The sequence below is a fragment of the Chrysochloris asiatica genome, unplaced genomic scaffold, assembly GCF_000296735.1.
Source record: "Chrysochloris asiatica unplaced genomic scaffold, ChrAsi1.0 scaffold00186, whole genome shotgun sequence".
Lineage (NCBI taxonomy): Eukaryota > Metazoa > Chordata > Mammalia > Afrosoricida > Chrysochloridae > Chrysochloris > Chrysochloris asiatica.
The window spans coordinates 5,828,192-5,852,369 of NW_006408704.1; the positions used below are offsets into that span (position 1 = coordinate 5,828,192).

General features: G+C 44.8%; 1 protein-coding gene across 1 annotated transcript in view; it reads right to left on the reverse strand.

The window, feature by feature from the left end:
- The window catches only part of IRAK2 (interleukin-1 receptor-associated kinase 2), a 115,750-nt gene that overhangs the window by 26,908 nt on the left and 64,664 nt on the right, over window positions 1–24,178 (reverse strand). Inside the window, exons 5-9 of the mRNA XM_006872206.1 lie at window positions 12,534–12,728; window positions 12,386–12,450; window positions 9,607–9,721; window positions 7,179–7,288; window positions 4,951–5,146 (exon numbers count right to left, since the gene is read on the reverse strand). Coding sequence (XP_006872268.1) covers window positions 4,951–5,146; window positions 7,179–7,288; window positions 9,607–9,721; window positions 12,386–12,450; window positions 12,534–12,728 — 681 coding nt within the window. The remainder of the gene's footprint in view (window positions 1–4,950; window positions 5,147–7,178; window positions 7,289–9,606; window positions 9,722–12,385; window positions 12,451–12,533; window positions 12,729–24,178) is intronic.

Here is a 24,178-nt window from a genome sequence, read left to right on the forward strand (position 1 = left end):
GACCCGACCACTTGCCTTGATGTCTCCTGGGCTCCATTGCCTTCTTGCCTGCATGGTTTCTGCTGTGAAATTAGAGTTTAATCTTATTGATTCTTCTTTATAGGTAACTTTTCATTTTTCCTGAGCTGTTCTCAGGATTCCTTCCTTATCTTTGATTTTAAACAGACAGTTTGATGATGATATGTCTTGGTGATTTTCTTTGGGGACCTATCCTGTTTGGGGTTCATTCAGCTTCTTGTATGCTTATATTCACATCTTTCATGATGTCAGGGGAAGTCTTCTTCCAACAACTCGGAAAATTTTCTCTATGCTTGTCTCTTTTGAGTTGTTCCTCTTCATCAGGTCCCACATAGCTCTCAGGCTTTCTTCAGATTTTTTTCATTCTTTTTTCTGATTGTTCTTCTAGCATACTAGTATTGAGACTTCTCTTCAAGCTCACTAATTCGGGCTTCCATTACTTCACATCTATTTATTTGCCCTTCCAATGCATTGTCCATTTCTGAGGTCTTAGTATTAATCTTCTGGATTTCTAATTGCAGTCTTATATTATTTCAAAATTTACATTTACTTTGTTTGTTCTTGTCGTGTTTCCTGAATTCTTCTAAAGTTTTTATTGTGTTCTTCTTGCTTTCCTTGATCTTTCTATCAATCCTAATTATCATTCTTTTAAAACCTTTTTCAGTTAGTTCCATTACCTTTTCTTCCTCAGAAATGTTTTCTGACTTCACATCGTGTTCATTTGTTTAAGCCATTCTCTCTTGTTTCTTGGTGTACGCTAAAATTGTCTGTTATCTCCGGGGCACTGTATGGTTGTCATATTTGTAAAAACAAACAGGGCAGTTGTTAGACTTGGAGGGGAGAAACCTCTCAGTGCTCAGTGGGCTCCTGTGATTCAAGGAGCTCACGAGGTGTTTGTGGAAGGGATGTGACAGCAGAGTTCCTGGCCCTAATGGAGTTCCTGTTGGCCTCAATGTTATCTATGTTCAGGGCACGCAATCCAATAGTAGTTCGTGGGGGCCCTCCCTAATGGAGTTGGTTTCAGTGTCTGTTAGGACCACAGGGCAGCTGACGGCAGAGTGACTGGTTAAATGCTGGTCTGGTGGCTCTGTGGGTTTTGTAGGTCTGGAGCCAAGCCCACCTGAATCCAGGCTCCAAAGGGGAACAAAGTGACCAGCTGCCCCCCTCCCCCCCCAACACACACACTGGTGTGGCTCCCAACCACATGGCTCTGAACTATTGGAAAACAGGGTGTACACTGGGGATGGATGAGGGTGGGAGCTGGCCACACCTCTGGTCACAAGGGAGCATGGGAGAAAAAGAAGAAACCACACTTGTCTGCATGAATCTACTTTGCCAGGCATTCTTCCGGTGCCAAAGCTGCTCACAAGATAGTTGAGTTGCATCTGGCCAGCTGTTCACCAGTCTGTCTCCCTCTCCGGTCATCCCTGCTCCCAGCAAACACTTCACCCAGCTCTCTAATCTTTCTTCTGAGGTTCAGGGTGCCAGAGTTTTCATCTGAGTCTGTTTTATTTTGTCTCTCATATCTTTGGTGTAGACGATCCGTAGAGTGTGTCTGCCTAGTCTGCAATCTTGCCGGAAGTCCACCGCCAAGACTTCTTATAAACCATCACACAATTATAAAGAGTTGAATATGCGCTGGCTCTTTCTGGGCATTAATAAATGGGGGAAACACTTTGAACAAAAATTCTCAAAGCTCAGGGTTTAGAATCTGAGGGTCAGAAAGCCCTGGATTCAAATTCTGTCTGTTCTTTATATGCTCATTTGTGCTCTTTAGGCAAGTGACTTAAAATCTCATCAGTGTTCTCATCTGTTAAGTTGTTCATTACAAATACCTCACCCTTAGTGTCATATCTCTCTCCCACAAACCTCTCTTGAGACAAGTCAAAATGTTTGTTATTTCTGTGTGCTGTTAAGTGGGCAAAGGCCAGGCGGGGGCACCAGAGAGCACTACTGCAGCAATTGAGTGGAGCCAATAGAAAGGGACTCCTGGACCAGATCTGCTGGGAAGGAAGGGAAGAAAAGGAAACGAACAATCTGGCTTTTCCACTGTTCCTTCCTCACTGCAGGCGTGGTGTTGAGTCATTTTACAGAGGTCAGGTCATTTACTGGCGTCATGGTGTGGCACTGTCAGATCAGCAATGCAAGGTTGGCGATTCAAACCCGCCATCTGCTCTTCAGAAACACAATACAGAGTCGCTGTGAGTAGGAACCAACTCAATGGCATGTGATATCAACAACAGATCATTTAGTGCTGACCAGAAAACAGAGAAATGCATTATCCCCACAGAAGGGACCAAAGTTAAAAAACATTCTGCTCTGGTAGCGTAGTGGTTACGAATCGGGCTGCGAACCTTAAGGTCAGCGGTTCGAAACTACCAGACGCTCCGCGGGAGAAAGATGAGGCTTTCTACTCCCGTAAGGATTTACACCCTCGGAAACCCTGTACAGGGTCGCTATGGGTCGGCACCGACTCGACGGCACTTAACAACAACAACAACAGTTAGTGGAAGGGCTGAGAAAAGGGAACCTGTGAGCCCTGATTGGAATGAATGAACTTTTCACTCATGGGGAAGTCATCTGTGACACCAAGAGCTGAGTTAGAAAGTCAAGAGAAAGATAAACAAACCCACTCACTGCCATCCAGCTGGTTATGACCGATAGTGAACCCTGTACAACACGGAAGAATTGCCCCCACACGATTCCCAAGGCCATGGAAACAAGTGGGTTCAAATTGCTGACCTTTCAGTTAGCAGTTGGGCACTTAACCACTAGACCACGAGGACTCCTTAGAAAGTGAGAGTAAACAGACACAGGGAGTGAGGCTATAGAGGCAGGAAGGGTAATCTTAACCCATTTATATGCACTGCCTCATTCATCTCCATACATATCAGTGTGCCCTTCTAACAGAAGGCAAAACTGAGGCCCCGAGTAGTGGACAGACATCCTAGGTCCCGTAGCTGAAAGTAACTGAGCTGGGACCCACACCCTAGTAGCCTCCAGAGACAGCCCACTGGTTCAGAAAGGAGCAGGAACCTCACTGAGCACCCACAGTGGGGATGAGGGGGCAGGCAAGGAACCAGAATGCAGAGTGGAGGTTGGGGTGAAGGCAGAAGGTGCTAGGGCCAGGCACTATGGAAGGGGTAGAAGGCAGGAGTTTGTGGTCAGAGAGAGGAAGTGCATAGTCCAAGGCTAGGGAAGAAGAGAGGTATCGCTGTCTGGCCTTAGCTGAGGTGAACCACAGTCTGTTTACTTTTTTTTAGCCAGCATTTCTCAAAATGGGTTCCATGGGACACTTGTGCTGAGAGATACACTAAGAAAACAAGGATCCATAGTCAAATGAGTTTGGGAAGCTTTACATACTGATTTTCTTCCCTTGGTGAGGCCTGGTTGGGGCAGTGGGGTAAGTGTTGGCTTGCTAACCACAGGCCAGCAATTCAAACCCACCAGCTGCTCCAAGGGAGAAGCCTTACAGGAAGAGGCTGTCTGTTCCTGTAAAGATTTTGTCTCAGAAACCATAAGGCACAGTTAGTTCTCCTCTGTGTGGTAGGGTCATTATGAGTTGGAACCAACTTGAAGGAAGTGGGTTTGGGGGTTGGGTTTTTTTTTGTTTTTTTTGTTTTTGGTGACTTTTCAATGTTTATCACCACATTAAAGGCTCTGGATCACATCAAAAATTTGATATTCATTGTTTCTCATCATACAACTACCAGGAATCACCTAAAAATCTTGTATAGTTGTGAGTCTACATTTCACTTGCCTTATTTACAATACAAGAATAAAGCTTAACTTAAACTATTTTATATGATTACAAAGATCTCTACATAGAATTTCATTTATGGTACACAATCTCATTTCATGTGCACATATTATGAAAAGGAACTAAAATAAAATTGTCTGTTGAATACTTAAAAAAAAATAAAAGGCTCTGGTTCATCCTGTAGTAAAGGGATAGGCTTGACTTTGCTTAACCCGATGCTCCCCAAATTGACCTGCACACTCAGTCCTACACTCAAACCTAGAGTGATCCTAAGAAAGTGTTGTTTCTACAGAAATATGCTTTGGAGACTGCAACACTGGACCAAGTGCTCCTGGAGAGAGGGGAGATGCTTTTGTTTAGGGACGGAAAGGACAAGATAGTGAGGGGTGGAGGTGGAGGGAGGGCTATTGGGCAGATGGCTAGATGGAATGGATGGACGAATGGAACGGATGAGAGTGGGTGGGTAGATAATGGATGAGTGACTAGATGGAATGGGGTGGATGGATGGACTGATGGACAGAGGACTGGATAGACAGATTGACGTAAAAACACAAGACAAACAGGCAATTAGACAAACAATTAGATGGCCAGCTGGATGAGAATCAGTGAAGGCAGGTTATGACCGATAGTGAACCCTGTACAACACCTAACCTCTTGTGAGTTAACTCTCAGGGAAGATACCTTAGTCTGATGGACTCTGGACACTCATTTCAATGGTCAGTAAATCTCTTGGGTAACAGGCCAGAGAGTAAATATTTTTGGCTTTGTGATTAGCATACAGTCTCTGTATTCTTTTTTGTTTGGGTTTTATGGTTGTTGCTAAGTACTGTTGAGTCCGTTCAGACCCATAGTAACCCTGTATAAGGTTTCCGAGGAGCAGCTGGTGAGCGTGAACCGCCACCGACAGTTCAAACCGACTTTGTAGTCCAGCGCATTAACCCACAGCGCCACACCAGTACTCTGAACAGGAATCCTCCAGATGAGGAGCAACCTTCTAAAAGTGTAAAAACCACTCTTCACTCCTAAGCCATACCAAACAAGCCATGGGCCAGGTGTGGCCAACACCTGCTGTACTTTGCTGGAACCCATCTGTGTTCCCTGTGCTTATAAAGGAGCCCTGGGAATGACAACAGAATGCAGGCCCAAGACTACCCACAGAAAGCAGCTCTTACTATTCCACAGCTGAAGATGTCGACTCGTTTGGTCAGCTGCCCCACTCTGATGAAATCCTCTGGCAGGTACGCAGCTGAGGCCTGGAAAAGGTGGGTTTTCATCATGGTGTATTTTGACCTTTTGTTAACAGGACACACGTGAGCCATTGGATGCGCCAGCTTGGGTGTGAAGTTCTGGTCTAGCAAAACGTTGGAACTGCAGAAGAGAAAGTGAAGAGAACCCTCTCATTTGGAACTGGACAAGAGGATGTTACCATGCGATCCTTCTGGAAAACAATTTAGTAGTGAGCAATGTCAGCCTCTGCAAACTGGGGTCACTGAAAGCCCTCACCATGGAGACTCTGAGCCAGATCTGTCAGAGGCAGTGGGGGCAGGGAGCCCACCTCAACCAGTAAATGAGGAGAGGGCTTAAGAACTAGTCTTGCTGCCCCAGGAAGTGTGACTCACTCAGATGTCAACCTTGACCCACCTCAGCCTGCTGAGCTCAATAGTTTGTGTTGGGTAGACCTCTTCCAAAGCAGCTCCAACCCCCAGCCCTGGCCAGCTGATTCTAATCTAAGTAGGTTGTCCTTTGTGACTGAACTGGCCTGGATCAGGAGAGATTAAACAAACAATGAAAATACTCTTTGACCCAGACACCTAACCTCTTGTGAGTTAACTCTCAGAAAGCACATACTCCAAAAAAAGAAGAGAGCTTCATGTGCAAAAGTATTCAATATAGAACTAACTCCAAATTTAGAAAGTAAACACCAATACCAATAGGGATCAAAATCAACACACAAAAACCCCACTGTCACTGAGTCAGTTCTGACTGAGGGTGACCCCACATGTTAGAGAACTGAGCTCCATGGGGTTGGCTTGGCTGTATCTTTTTTTTTTTTTTTTTTTGGTTAAAGTTTACACAGCAAATTAGTGCCCCCTTTAATAATTTCTACACATAGTCAGTGTCATTTGTTACTTTGTTCAGAGTCTATCAGCATTCTTCTGATTCCCATTCTGGTTGTTCTGTTTCCTTTAGTCTAGCTTCCTTACCCCCCACCCTTGACTATCTCAACTTGGCTTTAGGATAAATATTGACCGTCTAGTCTCACATAAGGAGCTCTGGTAGCATAGTGGTTATAAATCAGGCTGCTAATCTCAAGGTCAGCAGTTCAAAACTACCAGCGGTTCTGTGGGAGAAAGATGAGGCTTTCTGCTCCCATAAAGATTTACAGCCTCAGAAACTCTGTACAGGGTCGCTATGAGTTGGAAACAATTCCACGCACATAACCACCACCACCACCACCACCAGTCTCATATAGATGATTATTTAAAAGGAGCATAGTATTCATGAATGATACTTATTTTTCTTTAATGAACCAATTTATTACTTGGCTGAAAGGTAAACTTGGGGAGTGGATTCAGTTCCAAATATAAAGGATATCTCAGCGTGATATTGGCTGTAATCTTTACAGAAGTCAACCACCTGATTTTTCTTCCACAGGTATGTTTCAGTTAGTACCTGAGAGCAAACCTTTTCGTTTGCATCACCCAAGGACTTACAGCCACGCTGGGAGTGGTTATGTGAATTGTGGGCACATCCCCACAAGGGAATACTAAGGAGTTCCTAAAAATGATTATGCAACATGCAAAAAGTTTACCATGTTTAAATAAAGCTGGGGGTAAAATGAAATGGGAGACAGAACATGACTTTGTGGCCACTCTACCTTTGGGCTATGAGTTTTCTGTGTTCAGGGATTGGAAAAAGGAGACCAGTAGAGGTCAGCTGATGGACAGAGTAATGGGATCATGTGATCCTTTCATATCCTGTCTTGCTATTATAATTGTTTAATAAAATAAAAATCATGGGAATTAGAAGAGGAAAAGAGCTTCCACATTGAGTTCTATGGTTCTGCAACCAGTTTGGCCAGATTTGCCAGTATCTCCTGTGGTCAGGCCCAGGAGGGTGGCCAGAACACGGTGCTGGGGTGCACGCCTAACCTGCAGGAGCCTCCCTGACACAGGACCACTTTTACCAACAGGCACATGAGTTGGGGACAGGTCTGGAACACTGGGGTAGTTGGGTGCTTGTGGAGAAAACGCTACTCAGAAAGACAAGCATGGCAACAGGCACTCAGAGATGGAGCACAATCTAGACATTGAAAGCGACACCCAAAGGCAGAGAGAGAGGGCGAGGGAGAGGACTCGGGAGTGTGGCCCAGGCCTGGAGGTGTCCAGCTGGCTCTCACCTCTTGACATTGCTGTGGATGATCTCCAGGCCATGTAGGTGCCCCACGGCACGGAGCAGCCCTGAGCAGATGCTGACACGCAGGGGCCAGGGCAGGGAGTCTGAGTCGCTCTGCGGGAAAGGAAAAAAGACAGAGAGCCAGACTCACACCTGGGCCTTTTTAAGAGGACAGCTTGGCTCCTAGCTCTCCTCCTGCCCTTCTGTCCTCTGCCACAAGACATCAGACAAATCCAGGTATCAGTCCCTGGATTTCAGGGCTGTACTAATTGCATTAGCTGTGTGACTCTGAACCTGAGATTCCTCATGTATAAAATGGAAACACGAATCCCCACATATTAGTGTTGCTGTAAAGATTTAAGGATAGGGAGTATACACCAAGGGACAATAGCATCTGCCTCAGAATAAACAAACAAAGAAAAGTGAATCCACTGCCATCGAGTTAATTCCTACTCATAGCGACCCTCTATAGGGCTTCTGAGGCTGCACATCTTTACTGGAGCAGACGGGATCATCTTTCACCTGCAGAGTGGCTAGTGGGTTTAAACTGCCAACCTTACAATGGTTGTTGTTGTTGTTACGTGCTGTGAAGTTGGTTCCGACTCATAGCGCAACCATGTACAGGGTTTCCAAGGCTGTAAATCTTTACAGGAGCAGAAAGCCTCATCTTTCTCCTGAGGAAAAGCTGGTAGTTTCGAACTGCTGACCCTGAAGTTAGCAGCCCAATTCGTAACCTCTACGCTACCAGAGTCCTTAACCTTACAATAAGCGGTAGATATTTCTATTATGGGAGTCCTGGTGTGGCGCTGTGGGTTAATGCCCCAGACTGCAAAGCCATTTGAACTGCAAGGTTGGCGGTTCAAGCTCACCAGTCGCTCCTTGGAAACCCTATACAGGGTCGCTATGGGTTGGAATTGACTCAATGGCACTAAACAACAACAACAAATTTTGATGATGATGATGGGTCCAGTGGCAGCTTTGGACTGTGTACATATATGGGGCTGAGGAGCAGCTTGTGTTTGCACAGCAGGGCTTTATACGTATCTAGGCAGACTTCACAAGGGCTGATGGAGACTGTGGGGTGGGCTGAAGACTCCCCCACTGTTCCCGGGTACTGCGGCAGTCATTCTGGAATGGAATCCTTCCAGGCTAAATCACCTGTCTTAGGGCCCCCATCCTATAAGAACTGGTCCTGAGAACCCCTTAATCATTTTTTTTTTCCTTAAACACCAAGAGATCTGGAGTCGGACAACCCAATTCAAACCCTGGCATTTCTCAGTTGTGTTTCTTTTGGGCAAGTCACTTTCCCTCCCGTGTACCAGCGACTCCTCTTTGGGGCATGAGGAACCCTCTTGGGCTGTAGTGAGGACTAAAGGAGAGGCATGGGGAAAGAGGTGCAGAGTGAAAACTCAGAACAGCTGGCAATCAGCATCACACCAGGAAAAGCAGCTCTGTCTGGTCCCTGCCACTGAAGCAATCATTCTTTTGTGGCGTTAACTTCCCTCTGGTTGAGAATTTTATGGAGAGGGGGTCTGTTTGTTTTAAAATGGTCATCTTTTAGTAAGTATTACATTGATATGCTATATAAGGAGCTCTGGTAGCACAGTGGTTATGAGTCAGGCTGCTAACCTCAAGGTCAGCAGTTCAAAACTACCAGCCATTTCGCAGGAGAAAGATGAGGCTTTCTGCTCCCATAAAGATTTGCAGCCTCAGAAACCCTACGCAGGGTTGCTATGAGTCAGAACCAACTCCATGGCATATCACCACCACTACGACCACATTTCCTCCTTCCTCAAGATCCTGGAAACCACTAATCAACTTTTATCTCTGTGTATTTGCCTAGTATCACGTTTTCAGGTTCATCCATGCTATTAGCATGTACTTGAACTTCATTTTTCTTTATGACTGAATAACATTACATTATATGAATATGTATGTTTGTGTGTATGTATATATATATATATATATATATATATGAAATAACACTTTACAATAAAATTTTGCCTCTATTTTTCCACAATTTTTAAGGTTTAGTTCATGCACTGGGCTCCAAAGTCAGCTTGAACCTCAATGTTGGCAGTTCAAGCTTACTAGCCGCTCAACAACCCTATAGAGGGTTGCTATGAGTCATAACTGACTTGACGGCACTTAACAACAACAAAAACTGCAGTGGCTAAGACTTGCAGAACAATGTTGAATAAAAGCAGTGGGAGACCCTTGTTTTGTTCTTACCTTGAATAAAATGCCTCTTGTCAAAGAAAACTGTGAGTTTTTCTCTGAGGATGTTTATCAGATCTTCTCTATCGGGCCTAACTTCTCCTTGAGCCCTCCTTGGTCTTCCTGGATGGCCCGCTCCCCTCTGAGCTCCTGTAAGTCCTCAGCCCTAAATTCCCTACCCAGGTACTGTTCTCTGACCATGACCCATTCCTTACCGGATCCTGGAGTCTATCCTGTAAAGAGCCGTTTGCCATGTAGGGGTGGATTAAACCGTGAAACTGTCTTCCAGAGAAGAAGCCAAGCAGGGGTAAGATGTTGGGGTGGCAGCATCTGAAGATGAGCAGTGAGGGGTGAGGGGCCACATAGACAGAACACTCAAAGTCTCCTCTACTTCCTCCCCTCATCTTCCCTCCCCCTGAGACCAGCAGTCCCTTCCTGGGTACCACAGGCTCAGACTCCTGAGGGCCCAGCACCAGGGCACCAAGAAGAAACCTGCCTGTCCTCAATGTGCTCTAAGTCTAGAGGCCCTCATCCTGCCATAGCACTCTGCAGCATTCGACACTGAAACCGCTCCATCTTTTGGAAAGAGAGCCTCAGAGGTTAAGGAACATGCCATGCCCATGGTCACAAACCAGCACACAGTGGGGCCAGGACCAGGGCCCAGGTCTGTCTGACTCCTGACGCCAGGAATGGGGTCCTTCCCTGAAATCATCTTCACAGGGTTCTGAGTCACCTTCCCTCTGTCTCTCCTATCTCTTCAATTACTCTTTCTCGGTCTTTTTTACTGAGAACCTCCTCCTTTGCCTTCCGCTGAGGTACCAGTGTCCCCAGGCAGGCCTGCCATCTTGTTTGACCTGTTGCCCCTCCAGTTACCTGCCTTTATGAGAAAACCAGAAAAGCAAACATGCTGCAGTTAAATTCAGTCAATTCGCAGAGGCCCTGGAAGACAGTGGACAACTGCTCCATGGGGTTTCCACTCGCTAACCTTGGTGGAAGCCAACTGCCACATCTTTGTTCTGCAGAGCAGCTAGCTGGTGGGTTCAAACCTTGACCTTTTGGTTAGCCACCAAGCGCTTAACCACTGTGCCACCAGGGCTCCTTGCCTTCATGAGGGACATTCCCAATCTCCTGTCTCATCTGCTTGCATCTGACACTTGAGGTGAATGTCCTAGACCCAGTATAAGTCTCAAACCAACTTCTCTGTTGATATTTATTATCTCAGCAAAGGGCACCACCTTCGTTTCCTAAAAACCTTACTTACCGTATCTAATTAGTCACTGCTCACTGTCCTGAACACCCTTCAAAATTCCCCAGCGTTTCCTCCTCCTCTGCCTTTGGTCCGACTTGACAAATCTCTCCAGAACTATTGCAAATGGCCTCCCTCCACCCTCTCCAAAACAGGGCCTGTACTCTCTTGACAACTCACATTTGCTGAAACGATCAAGGAATGAACGATGATGGCACTATGCCAAAGTGGGAAAGGAATTAAACTCCCAATTCTGATTAAACATGTATAAAGGGACATATGTATGTGTATTCATCATACACATTTATGGAGAAAAAAAGGATTATAAGGAAACATCCAATTATGAATCCAGGAGTGGTTCTGTATTAAGGCTACAGAACATAGGTAGGGTTTTATCTATTCTGTTTTGTATAATTTACTTGATTTATGAAAACACTCTACAGTAGTTATACTCAATAGCCAAGGCTCCAGACAGGCAGAGGAAACCCGGATAGGCTGCATGAGCACTGCTATCCAGTTGTCCAGCACATGACGGTCCCAAGTCTCCATACAGTCCTCCTCCTCCTTCCTCCCAGTCCACACCTATGACTGGGAGGCTCGCTTCACTTCTCCAGCCTCAATTTCCTCGGCTATAAATGAGTGGGTTTGCAGATGACTTTAGAAGGGATTTATCACTCTAGACCAGGGTTAGCCAACTGTTTCTGTAAAGGGCTAAGTAGGAAGTATTTTGGGTTGTACCAGCCATATATATGGTCTTTGTCACAACTACCCAACTCGGTGTTGAAGTATGAAAGTATTAGGCACAGATAATACATAAGAGATGGAGTATGGCTGTGTGTATCATTAAAACTTTTTGTACAGACACTGAGGTTTGAATGTCCTATCATTTTCACGTGTCACAAAATAATGTTATTCTTTTCAAGCACTAAAAAGAAAAAAAGTAAAGACTATTCTTAGCTTGCAGGTGGTACAAAGAGGCAGCAGCAGAATGTAGCTAGAAGGCTGGTTTGCTGACCCCTGTTCCACAGAGCTATACACAGTTAGACTCCGTCAATCCCTGCCCCATCTCTAAAAATGACATAAAAGCACATTTCTTCCTCCTTGGGAGGAAGGAGTTAGGTTATCATTGTAATATATACATATAGTAGCTACATAAAAAAGCATGGATTCTGGAGTTTAAGTCCCAACTCTACCACTCACTAGCTGTGTGACCTTGGACAAGATCAAGGTCTTAACCTCTCTGTGCCTCATTGTACTTCTCTGAAAAGTAATGTAATAATAACAGTTACATTACAGTGTTATTATGAAAATTAAATAAGCTTATATATGTAACGGGAGCCCGGAGACTCCATATAACAAGCACTGGACTGTGAACCACAAAGTCCACAATTGAAGCCTGCCAGTCACTCCACAGGAGAAAGATGAGGCCTTCCTGTTCCTGCAAAGATTTAAAGCCTCAGAAACCCTATACTATGAGTTGGAACTGACTCAACAGCACTTAACCACAACAACCACCCTTATTTAGTGTTTTCTATGCACCAGGCATGTTTCAAGAATTTTACATGTATTGTTGTTGTTGTTGTTGTTCTACCCAGTTGATTCTGATGCATAGTGACCCTATATAGGGTTTCCAAGAGTGGCTGGCAGGTTTGAACTGCCAAACTTGTGTTTAGCAGTCCAGCGTTTATCCTACAGCACCACACCAGGGCTCAAATATCACAGCAAGTATTTTCCAAAGGAAGCCTTACCTAAGACAAACCTGAACCTCCATCTGAAAGAATCTTTCGATTGATCCTGGGCTTGAGCAGACCACCTGTGGAAAAAGACAATGGGATCATGAACATCCAGCCTCAACGGGCAACCTCCATCCCTCACTAGAAATTAAGAAGCGCTTGCCTCGTTGAGCTTCTTGAAGACGAATGGTGTGCCATGCCTTTGCCCTTTGTAGATGACAGCAAAGGTACCCTCCCGGATTTTGTGGTTTTGATTGAAGTCATTAGTTGCCTGGACAACGTCCTCCTCACTCCAGCAAAGGCTGTCTCCAGCTAGACTTACAAGTTTTTCTTGCTTAGGAATACAGGTGCTGACATCCTAATAATTCAGAGACAGGAGACAAACATGACTATGGAAGCTTGTTTTCTCCACTAACGCAAGGAATCACAGCCAGGCAACTGCTTCACAATTCATATTTGCTGAAACAATCAATCCATGACTAGATAGATCCCAACTCAATGCAGGCACTGTGCAAAAGTAGAAAGGGAATTACTCCCAGTCCTGGTGAGATGTGTGTATAGTGTGATGGGTCTAGAAGATTCGAACTTGACCGCAAACAACAAGGTCAGCTGCTCTGAGGGAGAGAGATGAGGCTTTCTGCTCCAGCAAAGATCGATAGCCTCGGAAACCCTAGGCAGGTTTGCTATGAGTCACAACTGACTGGAAAAAACTAACAACAGTAACAAGTGCTTCCCATACACACGTATCGGGGCTGTGGAAAAGTTGGTGGGGTCATTCTGTAAATCTTATTTATAACTTTCTAAATTTATAAAAATACTGTACAACAGTCATGGAGGGGGATCTCCTTGTCTAGTGAGGAGTGCTAACAAGAACATGGCTAGGCCCAAGGACATGGATCGCTCATATCCCAGCTCCCCTTCTAACTTGCTCTGTGACCTGACCCAAGTTACTTAACCTCTCTGAGCCTCAACTTCTTCATCAGAAAAAAATGAGGCTAATAGTACCTCAGAGGATAATGCAGAGGATTAACTTTGAACACAAGGTCAGCGGTTCAAACTCACAAGTTGCTCCTTGGAAACCTTATATAGAAGAAAACTCAATAGAAGTACAAACCAACTTGACGGTACTTAGCTACAACAACAGGAAGTATTGCTAGCACATGAACAATGCCCAATAAGTGTTAGCTTCCCTTCTTTCCACTTTCAGAGATGAACATGAAGGAAGCCAATGAGTTGAGGTGTGGTCACACAGCTGGTCAATGGCCAAGTTGAGTGTCCTCGTCCTCTACATGGTATATACATGCTGAGCCTCCAGATGTTCCCATAATCTAAGCTTCGTAAACCACATGCAAACTTAAGTCTATAAAGATCAGCCTTGCTTTAATAACTGCCCTTTATAAAATAGGCTTGTAGGCATAAATTTAATTTTCTCTGAAGTTACTGCATTGACTGGACAAACTGCACCTTCACTGCTAACTGTGAGGTTAAGGGTCAGCATGAGTCCAAATCCCATGTGGAAATGGCTCCGGCCCTCATCCCCACTGCCTTCATTACCCTAACCAGCAGGCCCTGTCTCATCCCGAACCACCCTGAGCCAGGTTGAAACATACAAATGGGAACTGTTCTTCTGATCAACTGCCTACACAACCCTTCTTCGAGTTAGCCACCAGAGTTCACAAGTTAGAAAGACTCTGTCCATCCAATGCCAAAAAAGTAGACTCACGCCCCTGCTGGCTCATCACCCCAGTGAGTGTCAAGAATTCTCTAGAACAGCTCATAGAACTCATGGACACTATTACTATTCTTGGAATCCTGGTGTGGTGCTGTGGATTAATGCGCTGGACTGTAAGGTCAGTTTAAACTGCAAATTCAGCAGTTCAGGCTCACCAGCCGCTCCTCGGGAACTCTATATGCGTCTCCATGAGTCAGAACCAACTCCATGGCACTTAACAACAGCAACATTGCTGTACTTAAGGAGCCTTGGTGGTGCTGTGGGTTAGGCACTGGGCTGATCGCCACAAGGTCTGCAGTTTGAGCCCACCAACTGCCGCAAGGATGAAAGAGGAGACTGTTTACTCCAGTAGAGATTTTCTGTCTTGGAAACACTATATAGGGTTGCTATAAGTCAGCATGATGGCAGGGGGTTTACTATCATACATACTCAAACTTTATCATAACCAGAAAGGATAAAAACTGAGAGACGCACCAGGAGAGGTTTGGTAGGGGCCTTGGCACAGGGCCTCCACTGTCTCATTGACACGCTACTTTCTCCAAAGTGTGGAGTTTCCACAGGTCCAGAAAGCCAAACCACATGTGTGTTCAGGGCCTTTTATAACACTGCATAGTGGCTTGGGGCCTCAAAGCATAGTCATGACTGACTGACCAATGAATGTACATTACTTATTGTATCGTGTCCCCATCCCACCCTGAGGTGGGTTGTCAGATGTAATATTTGAGGCTCCCAAGTCATTTGCAAACATTTCAGTATTAGCCAGAGATTTTACATCATAAGGCATCTCAAGTGCTACGGAAATTCCAAGAGCTATCTTCCAAAAATCACAAAGACCGAATTCAGTCCTTGTTCCCACAGTTACATGTGTTTATATTACAAGTTTTTGATAATTAGGGAGAAAAGTCACCCATAATCTCATTATCCACTGAACTGCTAATAAATTGAGAGCAGTTCCTGCCAGTGACAGCTGTAAGGATTCAGGAACAAAACTAGGACCATGCTACATACACAGATTTGATTGCTGGTGTTCAATTGCACCATGACTATTTCCTCCAGTTATTAAGTAATCATTAGCTAATTAACTTCACAAAACTAACTTCTCCAGCAGGCCCGGCAGGTCCAGTCCCAAGGCTCACAATGCTTTTGGGAATTCATGGAAACATTTTGTTATTTTTGCTAAGTGCAAACAGACCTTGCAGTCCAGTGCATTAACCCACAGTGCCACACCAAGACTTGCTTCTTAGATATATACTTTTAGAGTACTGATGGTTGCCTAGGCTCTAAGCCTGGTAGGTGGCTTCTGAAAAAGAGTAACCACCCAGAGAAGCATCTGGAGAGTTAACCCTTTTGATATGCTTACCAAGATCTCCAATTACCCAGTGAATCGGTGTGAATGCTGGAGTGATGAGATTGTAGCCCACCTGAATGCTGATTGGTGGTGGTGTGGCAGTTCAACTCTAGTGACTTTGTATAGGGGTTCCGAGGCTGTAAATCTTTACAGGAGTAAAAGCCTCATCTTTATCCCGTGGAAACGCTGGTAGTTTCGAACTGCTGACCTTGAGGTTGGCAGCCCAACTTGTAAACACTAAGCTACCAGATTTCCTTGCATGCTGATTAGCATTGTTAAAAACCAGATATAAATATTGCCAGTCAAAAAAGTATTGGACACCACTGAAAACTAGTCTCTTTGCTGCGGGTGTCCAGTGAGCCAGCTTCCTAACAGTAAGGGGTTTTCTCTTTCTTTGTTTATTTGCGGTGTTTGTCAACTGGACTCAATCACTCCAGGACATCAAATGCAAACTCTGGAGCAACATAAAGGCGAAAGTACCAGGACCTATGGAAGTCATGATGTGGCCCTGAACCCAAGCCATTCAAACCTCAGGAGAGCTCCTGCACTGAGCCGTGCACCTGCCGAATGAGGAGGGCATGCAGCAAGGTCTGCCATAGTGGAACCTGAAGGCTCTTCAAGATGCAACAAAGCCTGAGTTGTACAGATTTAGAAAAGTCATCACGATAGATGTTTTCCAGAAATTTGTCAAAGGATGGCTATGAAAAGACATTAGGTCCAAACTGCATACTATAAGTGGAACCAAAACTAATATCCTATAGGTAGCTGTAGATGAATGTTCAAGTCTTTTACCATGGTATTTCCGAATTTCTCATTGCCTTAGGTGTGGCACATAACATTTTTGAAGGAAGAATGAAGAGTTGGTCATGAAGACATGGACAAAAGCAAATGAAGAAATGCAAATTGTATTTGACATCGATAACCTTATTTCACAATGATTATGTAGAAAACGCATTTTTACCATTAATATTTTATTTGCTAGATGATACAGTCTTCTTTTATTATTTAAAAATGTCCTTAAGACTTAATACATCTCAAGTCTTAAAGAAGGAGCTCTGGTAGTGTCATGGTTACGAATCGGGCTGCTTATCTCAAGGTCAGCAGTTCTAAACTACCAGCTATTCCGCGTGGAGAAGGATGAGGCTTTCTGTTCCCATAAAGATTTACATCCTTGGAAACCCTGTACAGGGTCACTATGAGTCAGCACCCACTCCACGGCACATCACAACAAGAAGTCTTAAAGATGAGAAGGAAGGTGGAATAGAAACAGGACCCACAAGGAGGAAGAGGGACAATTGCTGTTCCCTGGAGGGGAGTGCAGTCACTGAGATGAAACAAAGTACATGATTTGATGAATGTAAAACTGATGATCTTGTCTGTAAATTTTCACTCAGTTCACAGAAGTTTTTAAAATATGTGCATATATATACCTCAAGTCTTTAAACAAGTCCCTTCTCATTGTCACTAGTGAGAAGGTACTCTCAGGATATGAGGTTCTTGTCAGTAACCAGCTCATTTGTGGGTGGTGATTCTCTGCAGAGGTGCTAATGGCTCCATACTACAGAACAAAAATGTCCTGATCTTTCTGATGCTTAAGAACCTGCTCTTGGTCCTGAAGAAACAGTTCATTGGAATATTCTAGCCCCATTAATGCTAAATAGCAATGGAATTGTACATTATGGATAACGTTTTTTTCCTTCTATCACCTCTACACTGGAGTCCTGGTGTGGTACTGTGGGCTAATGTGCTGGACCGCAAAGTCAGTTTGAACCACATGGTCGCTGGTTCAAACTCACTAGATGCTCCTTGGAAACCCTATACAGGGTCACTATGGGTCGAAACCGACTTGATGGCACTTAACAACAAGAAGCCTATATACTAAGAATAAAATGATCATATGTAAACATTGATTTATTTTTAAAAATTTGCGTTACCTTCTGAAAACTCAAATAGCTACACAGTCCTTGGAAATGCTAGGTGTTCTGTGGATATTTGTTAAATGAATGATTGAAAAATAGAATAGTGAATTACTTGTCTGTTGAGAGAATAGGCACACTGTTGACCACAAGGCACAGATTCCAAAAGAATGAGGCTTGGTAGTATCTTGTTATGGAGCTCTGGTAGCATACTGGTTACGAGTTGGGCTACTAATCTCAAACCAACTCCATGGCACACCACCACCACCACCATCATCACAATATCTTGTTGGAGTACTGGGTCCTGGTGTGGTGCTATAGGATAAACACTGGACTGCTAACCTCAAGGTCGGTGGTTCACACCCACCAGCTGTTCCTTATTAACCCTTCTCTGATTCAGACCTACTCAACTGCAATTAACAACAGCAGCAATATCTTATTAATAAAAGTAGCAGATTTATAATGACACTGCTTTTAAATATCATTAAAGATTTTTAAAGTAAAAACAAACAACAAAAGGTAAGGGGGTCTGGTGGTGGTTATGTGTTGTGGAGTCAGTTCTGACTTATAGTGACCCTTTACAGGGTTATCCAAGGCTGTAAATCTTTACAGGAGCAGAAAGCCTCATCTTTCTCCCACGGAATAGATGGTAGTTTCAAACTGCTGACCTTGAGGTTAACAGCCCAACTCCTAATCACTATGCTACCAGAGCTCCTGTAAGGGGGCCTAGTTGTAGGCAAATGACTACTGTAAGTAATAAATTGTGGAGGCGGAACCTCAATTGTCAGCTCTCATTTAAAAGTGCTGTGCTCACTAAAACACCACCATCTCCCTCCCTGCTCCCACCCTCACAGTGGTCTCAGGGAATCAAGAAATTGCATTTTGAAAGGGAACCACAAACTGGAAGGATATTCTCGTGAAAGCGAATTTACCTTTGAATCAGATGCAGCTGGGGTGCTGGTTTTTAAGGAGTGACCAGTATCTTCTTCAGAAAAAGGCAGGAGGAAGGCCTGCTGGGTGGCTCTGGCTGGAGCAGACCCTGGAAAAGAGGGCTGGGCATCAGGCTATGGCCTGCGGGAGGGAAGGATGTAGGACTCCCGGTCTAGTCTTTTGACCACTTGTCACACACCACACACAGGTACCTGACATACAGCGATGGCTGCCACCCAACACACTGCTCAAGCTCTCCCTCAGCTAAGAATTATGACAGATCCCTGTTTATTACCCCCATTTGACAGGTGGGGAAACAGAGGCACTGGAAATGCGGTAACTTGCCCAGGGTCACACAGCCAGTAAGTGGTCGAGCCGGGGTTCAACTTTACATCTGTTTGATTTTTCTCAGGGGCCACTGAGTTGATAGCGGTGGTGAAATAATCTGGAAAAGGGTAGCAAGAAGGGCTTTACACAATTTAAAGAGTGCAATTAATGTCAGCGGACTACACATGCAGAGATTGTTGAGCTGGTGCATGTTTTATGTATGAATATATTTCCACCACAAAGAAATCCATTTGACTTCTAACAGCATACTCCTCACCCCTACACTATCCCCACTGCCTATCCAAAGAGCAGTGAAGGACAGAGAGGCAAATTAGCCACTGGCCTAGGTTTCCAGAAACGTCTGTGACAAGTATGGCAGTAATCATCTTCCCAGAAGACAGCCCACAGGAAACTGAGGTCAGAGGGAGGAAAGATGGTACCACGCAGGTTGAGAGATCAAGGAGGGTTTCACAGAAGCAGTGGGCTGGGTTTGAAAGATGCAGAAGGGCTTTACACAAGTGGGAAAAGGGCTTTACACATGGGGAAAAGGGCCTCGAGACACTGAATCTAACGTGTGCAGAGGTGTGAAAGTAGGAAAGCCAAGGGCAAGGTAGGGACAAGACACACTTCCTTAGCAAACACCTGAATCCTCACAATAATCCTGGCAGCTATGGTATCATTAATCAACTCTTCTTTGCAGATGGTGAAACTGACACACAGAGGGTAAGGAACTTTTCCAGGGCACAGTCAGTGAGAGGGCCAGGAATGGAACCATCTGGCTCCACAGTGCATGCCTTTAATCCCTTAGTAAGAAAAGGAGATTAAGTCAGGTTGTTGTTGTTAAGTGCCGTCGCATAGATTCCAACCCATAGCGACCCTGTATAGGGTTTCCAAGGAGCAGCTGGTGAGCTTGAAACACCAACCTTGCAGTTCAAATGACTTTGCAGTCTGACACATTAACCCACAGCGCCACACCAGGACTCCTAAGTCAGGTTAAGGAGGTTGGACTGTCCTCACTAGGCCCCATGTGAAGACTAATCTGCAGACTGTGAGCAGTATGGGATCTGCTGGGTTAGCGAGGGTGACAGGCAGGGAGTGAGTCACAGCTGTGACTACTCAGAAGCTGCCCTGGGCCAAACAAAGGCCAGAAGCCTCACTTACTCCTCTGGAAATACCCAGCTGCTGATATGGCTTTTCAGTGACTTGGGGTTTGGCTCTTCCAAGGGATCCTGGCCCCAACTGATTGCAGGGCTACCGGCCAAATCCATCTGCTTCATGTATTCCTAATTTACAACATTAAGAAAGGGGAAATTCATCTGAAACCCTGACCACAAATTAATTAATTCTGAGTACTGAAAACAGCACCACAGTAATTCGAATCAGCTTTGCTAACCTACTAACCCAGACAAAAAGCAACAACAACAATGGTTGCCGCTGAGCCCATGCCAACTCATGGCAAGCGCATGTGTTTCCAACAGAATGTGCTCCATAGCTTTTCCAGTAGCTGACGTTTCAGAAGTAGATCACCCAGGACTTTCTCCCAACGTGTTCTGGGTGGCCTCAAACCTCCAGCCAAAGCATGTTAAGTAACCCAGGCAGGAGCTGACAAAACCAAACTTACCCAAGATAAGGCCTGGGTGCCTTTCACCCTCAAAAAGGCCTGAGACAAGGGCAACCCTAACTTCCTTTCCTGGGCCTTCTGTTCGTAAGTCTTTCAGTGGTTGTGGGAGCAAGTGACCCTGGGCCCCGACTACTGCATTCTGAATTCCATTGCTGCATTTGCACTGACCTCATGTTTTCCAGTTCCCCCACACTGACTGAATGGGGCTCTGTTCCAGAAGACAAGGGACAACTCTGGTGACAGACTCCAACACCCGCCAAACCCTCCTTAGAGTACAGACAGGTTAAGGAGTTTCCTCCCCACCTTCCTCCATGCTCTAATCTCCATAAATTTTAAATATTATCTTACTTGAAAAAAGGTCTTTACAGATGTGATATCCATAATTTGCTACCATCCACATGGTCAGTAAGGAGTCCTGGTGTGGCACTGTGGGTTAATGCGCCAGACTACAAAGCCGTTTGAACTGCAAGGTCGGTGGTTCAAGCTCACCAGCTGCTCCTTGGAAACCCTGTACAGGGTTGCTATGGGTCAGAATCAACTCAACGGCACTTAACAACAACAACAACACGGTCAGTAAAACAGTTGGAACTGATTCAATGGCACTCAACAACAATGATAACAACAAAAACTTCTTTGTGGTATTCTGTTTTCAGCCAAAATTCATCTGACATCAGTAATGATAGTCCTCATTCCACAGCCTCCTCTGAATTTGACTTGAATTTCTGCAGTTTCCTGTCAATGTACTATTGCAACCATTTAAAAAGTTATCGTCAGCAAAATTCTACTTGCATACGATATTAATATTATTTGATAACTTCTGCATTTTGTCACCTTTCTTTGGGATGAACACCAGTCAGGTGAGGTAGCTGTCTTCCAAATTTCTACTGAGTGCTTCTGGCATTTACATGTTTGTTGAAACATGTCAATGGATATTTTCTCAATTCCTAGGGCCTTGTTTTTCACCTCTAGAAATTGATAAAAATACGTCTGAAGGCTTGGACTTCTTCCTTCAATATCATGGGTTCTTGATCATATGTTAGCTCCTGAAATTGTAGAGTGTTGACCATTTTTGGTACAGTGACTCCGTGCAATCCTTCCACCTTCTTTTGATGCTTTGAATACCCACTGAGTCCTTCAATAATGCAACTGGAGGCTTGAATTTTTTCTACAATTCTTTCAGCTTGAGAAATGCCAAGCATGTTTTGAACTTTGGGTTTTTGAACTCTAGGTTTTTGCACATTTTAATGTAATACTTCATTTTGTCTTCTCAAGTTATCCCTTTGAAATTTTCTGTTTAGCTTTTTCACTTCATTTATTTTGTTCACTTTATCTGCTCTACATTCAAGAGCACGTTTTAGTATCTCTTCTGACATTCATTTCGGTCCATTCGTTCTTTCTTGTCTTTTTAATGACCTTTTGCTTTTTTCATATATGATGTCCTTAAGGATAATGCATTGGATTGCTAGGTCAGGATGAACTGCAAGATCAGCAGTTCAAATCCATCAGTTGGTCCTCAGAAACCCTATATAGGATTGCTATGGATTGGAACTGACTCATCGGCACTTAACAACAATGTTATATTACAACTCATTTGGTCTTCAGTCATTAGTGTTCAATGTGTCAAATCTATTCTTGAGATGGTTTCTAAATTCAGGGGGGATAGGGATCTTGTAGGAGCTCTGGTAGCGCAGTGGTTATGAATCGGTCTGTGAACCTCAGGGGCAGCAGTTCAAAACTACCAGCTGTTCCGTGGGAGAAGGATGAGGCTTTCTGCTCCCGTAAAGATTTACAGCCTCGGAAACCCTGTACAGGGTGGCTATGAGTCGGAACCGACTCCAGGGCATATTACCACCACCATAAGTCCGAACCAACTCAATGGCACTTAACAACAACAGACTTATAAATATAACCTTGCTTAGAAATAGGGTCTTTTTTTTGTATGTTAATGAGGTCATGCCAAGAAAAGTCTGGGTCCTAAATCTAATCTCTTCAGAGTTACAAACACAGACACCCAGGGAGAAAAGGAAAACAGACAATGGGCACAGATACATCTACAAAGATTGCTGGCAGCTACTAGAAGCTGAATAGACAAAAAAGGACCTCCCCTACCATCACACCCTGAATTTAGACTTCTACACTGCTGTTGTAGTTAAGTTTAAGTGCCATCAAGTTGGGTCTGACTCAGTTACCCTGTGTAGGGTTTCCAAAGAACAGCTGGTGTATTTGAACCACTGACCTTGCCATTCAAACCGACCTTGCGGTCCAGTGTATTTATACTGCAGTGCCACACCAGGACTCCTAGACTCCTTGAACTGTGAGAAAATACATTTCTGCTCTCTACAGGTACTCGCTTATGGTATTTCTGTCCCTGCAGCAGTCGGTCACTAAGACACTGGGCTCCTTCTCCATTGTCTCTCAGCTATTTGCCCTCATGAAATCTGTGCATGTTTAGTCCACTTCTGGGGTCTCCTTCTCAGAGGACTGGACTAACCCGGGTCTCCCTCGCCCTGCAAAGAGTCTGTCATTCCCCTCTGGGCCTCGGCACAGCTTCCTGCACTCCCCAGACTGGGGCTACACGCACCCTTTTGTACCCCATCTCCTGGTACTCTGCTCCACCTGTACCCACCATGTTCTGAGTTACTTCATGGTTTTCTTTCTGTCAACTTTAATTCACATAGTTAACCTTGTTTCAAACGAGAATATCCGTGCAATTCTTAGTCTTTGTGCATGTTGCTGGTGGGTGGTGTGGTCAATTCCAGCTCATAGCAGCCCCATGTGACAGTAGAATTGCTCACAAGGTTATCTAGGCTGTAGGAATGAGTCCTGGTGTGGTGCTGTAGGATAAGCACTGGACTGCTAACCGCAAGGTCAGTGGTTCAAACCCACCAGTCACTCATCATAAACCTGGTGGGTCACTACGGCACTAACAACAACAACAACAATCTTTATGGGAGCAGATCACCTGGTCTTTCTTCTAAGGAGCTGCTGGGTTAGGTCAGCATCTGGACACTTCACTGTGACAATACCAAGGTACTTTAGTTTTTGTGCTAGTTCCATATTCTATCTAATTCTCATCTTCTTATGTATCACTGGGCCTCCAAGCTCTGGGAATGCACTGCTTTGTGCTGAGGGTCTGGCCACAGGGCACAGAGCCCTGGGAACAAGGTCTCTCTGGCCTCGCCCTTTGCCAGTTATTCCAGAATCTGTTTTGTCTCACACATGTCACAGTCTTCTTGTCTGATTCAGTCTGGGGTTTGCCCTGGGCTGGACAGGCCTCTCGTTCTCAGCTGGAGGAGCTCTGTGGTCTCCTCTTGCACAGGCAGGGACTACTACTGGGGGGACCGGTTGAGTATGTTTATTCGTGTGGTTCTGGGGGGAAATGGACCAGGATTTGGGCCAATACCACAAGCAGACAAACCAGATAGGAACAACTAGTCCATTATCTCCATGACTTCCTGCCCTCCCTTGTTTCCTTTTAGACCTAATTAGTGGGGCAGGATCAGAGGTGGGGATGCTTGGGGGAGTCGGTTCCAAACAACAATCATTAACTCTCAGCTAGATCACAGGCAGTAGTGTCAGGACAGAATGAGGCCTGCTGTTCAGAAAAGACTGGGCAGGAGGGGGCAGGGCTCCCTGTGTGCTCAAGGGGTGGACAGACAGAAGGAAGAGATTTTCTGGCCATTGGGACCAGAGAGCCTCCCCGGGATTTAGTTCTAAGTATTGGAAGTTGAATATGAGATGATAAATAGCAGAAGTTGGGTGATGAGTATGTGAGGGTTCATTAGACTTTGCTCTTAACTTTTGTGTAAGTTTAGATGTTCCATAGTAAAATGCTTAAAAATAACATCCAAGGGAGACATGGGAAATGGGCCAAGATAGTAGGTGGTACAAGGCTCAGGCCACGTGTTGCTGATTGTTGCAGCTGGGTGATGGG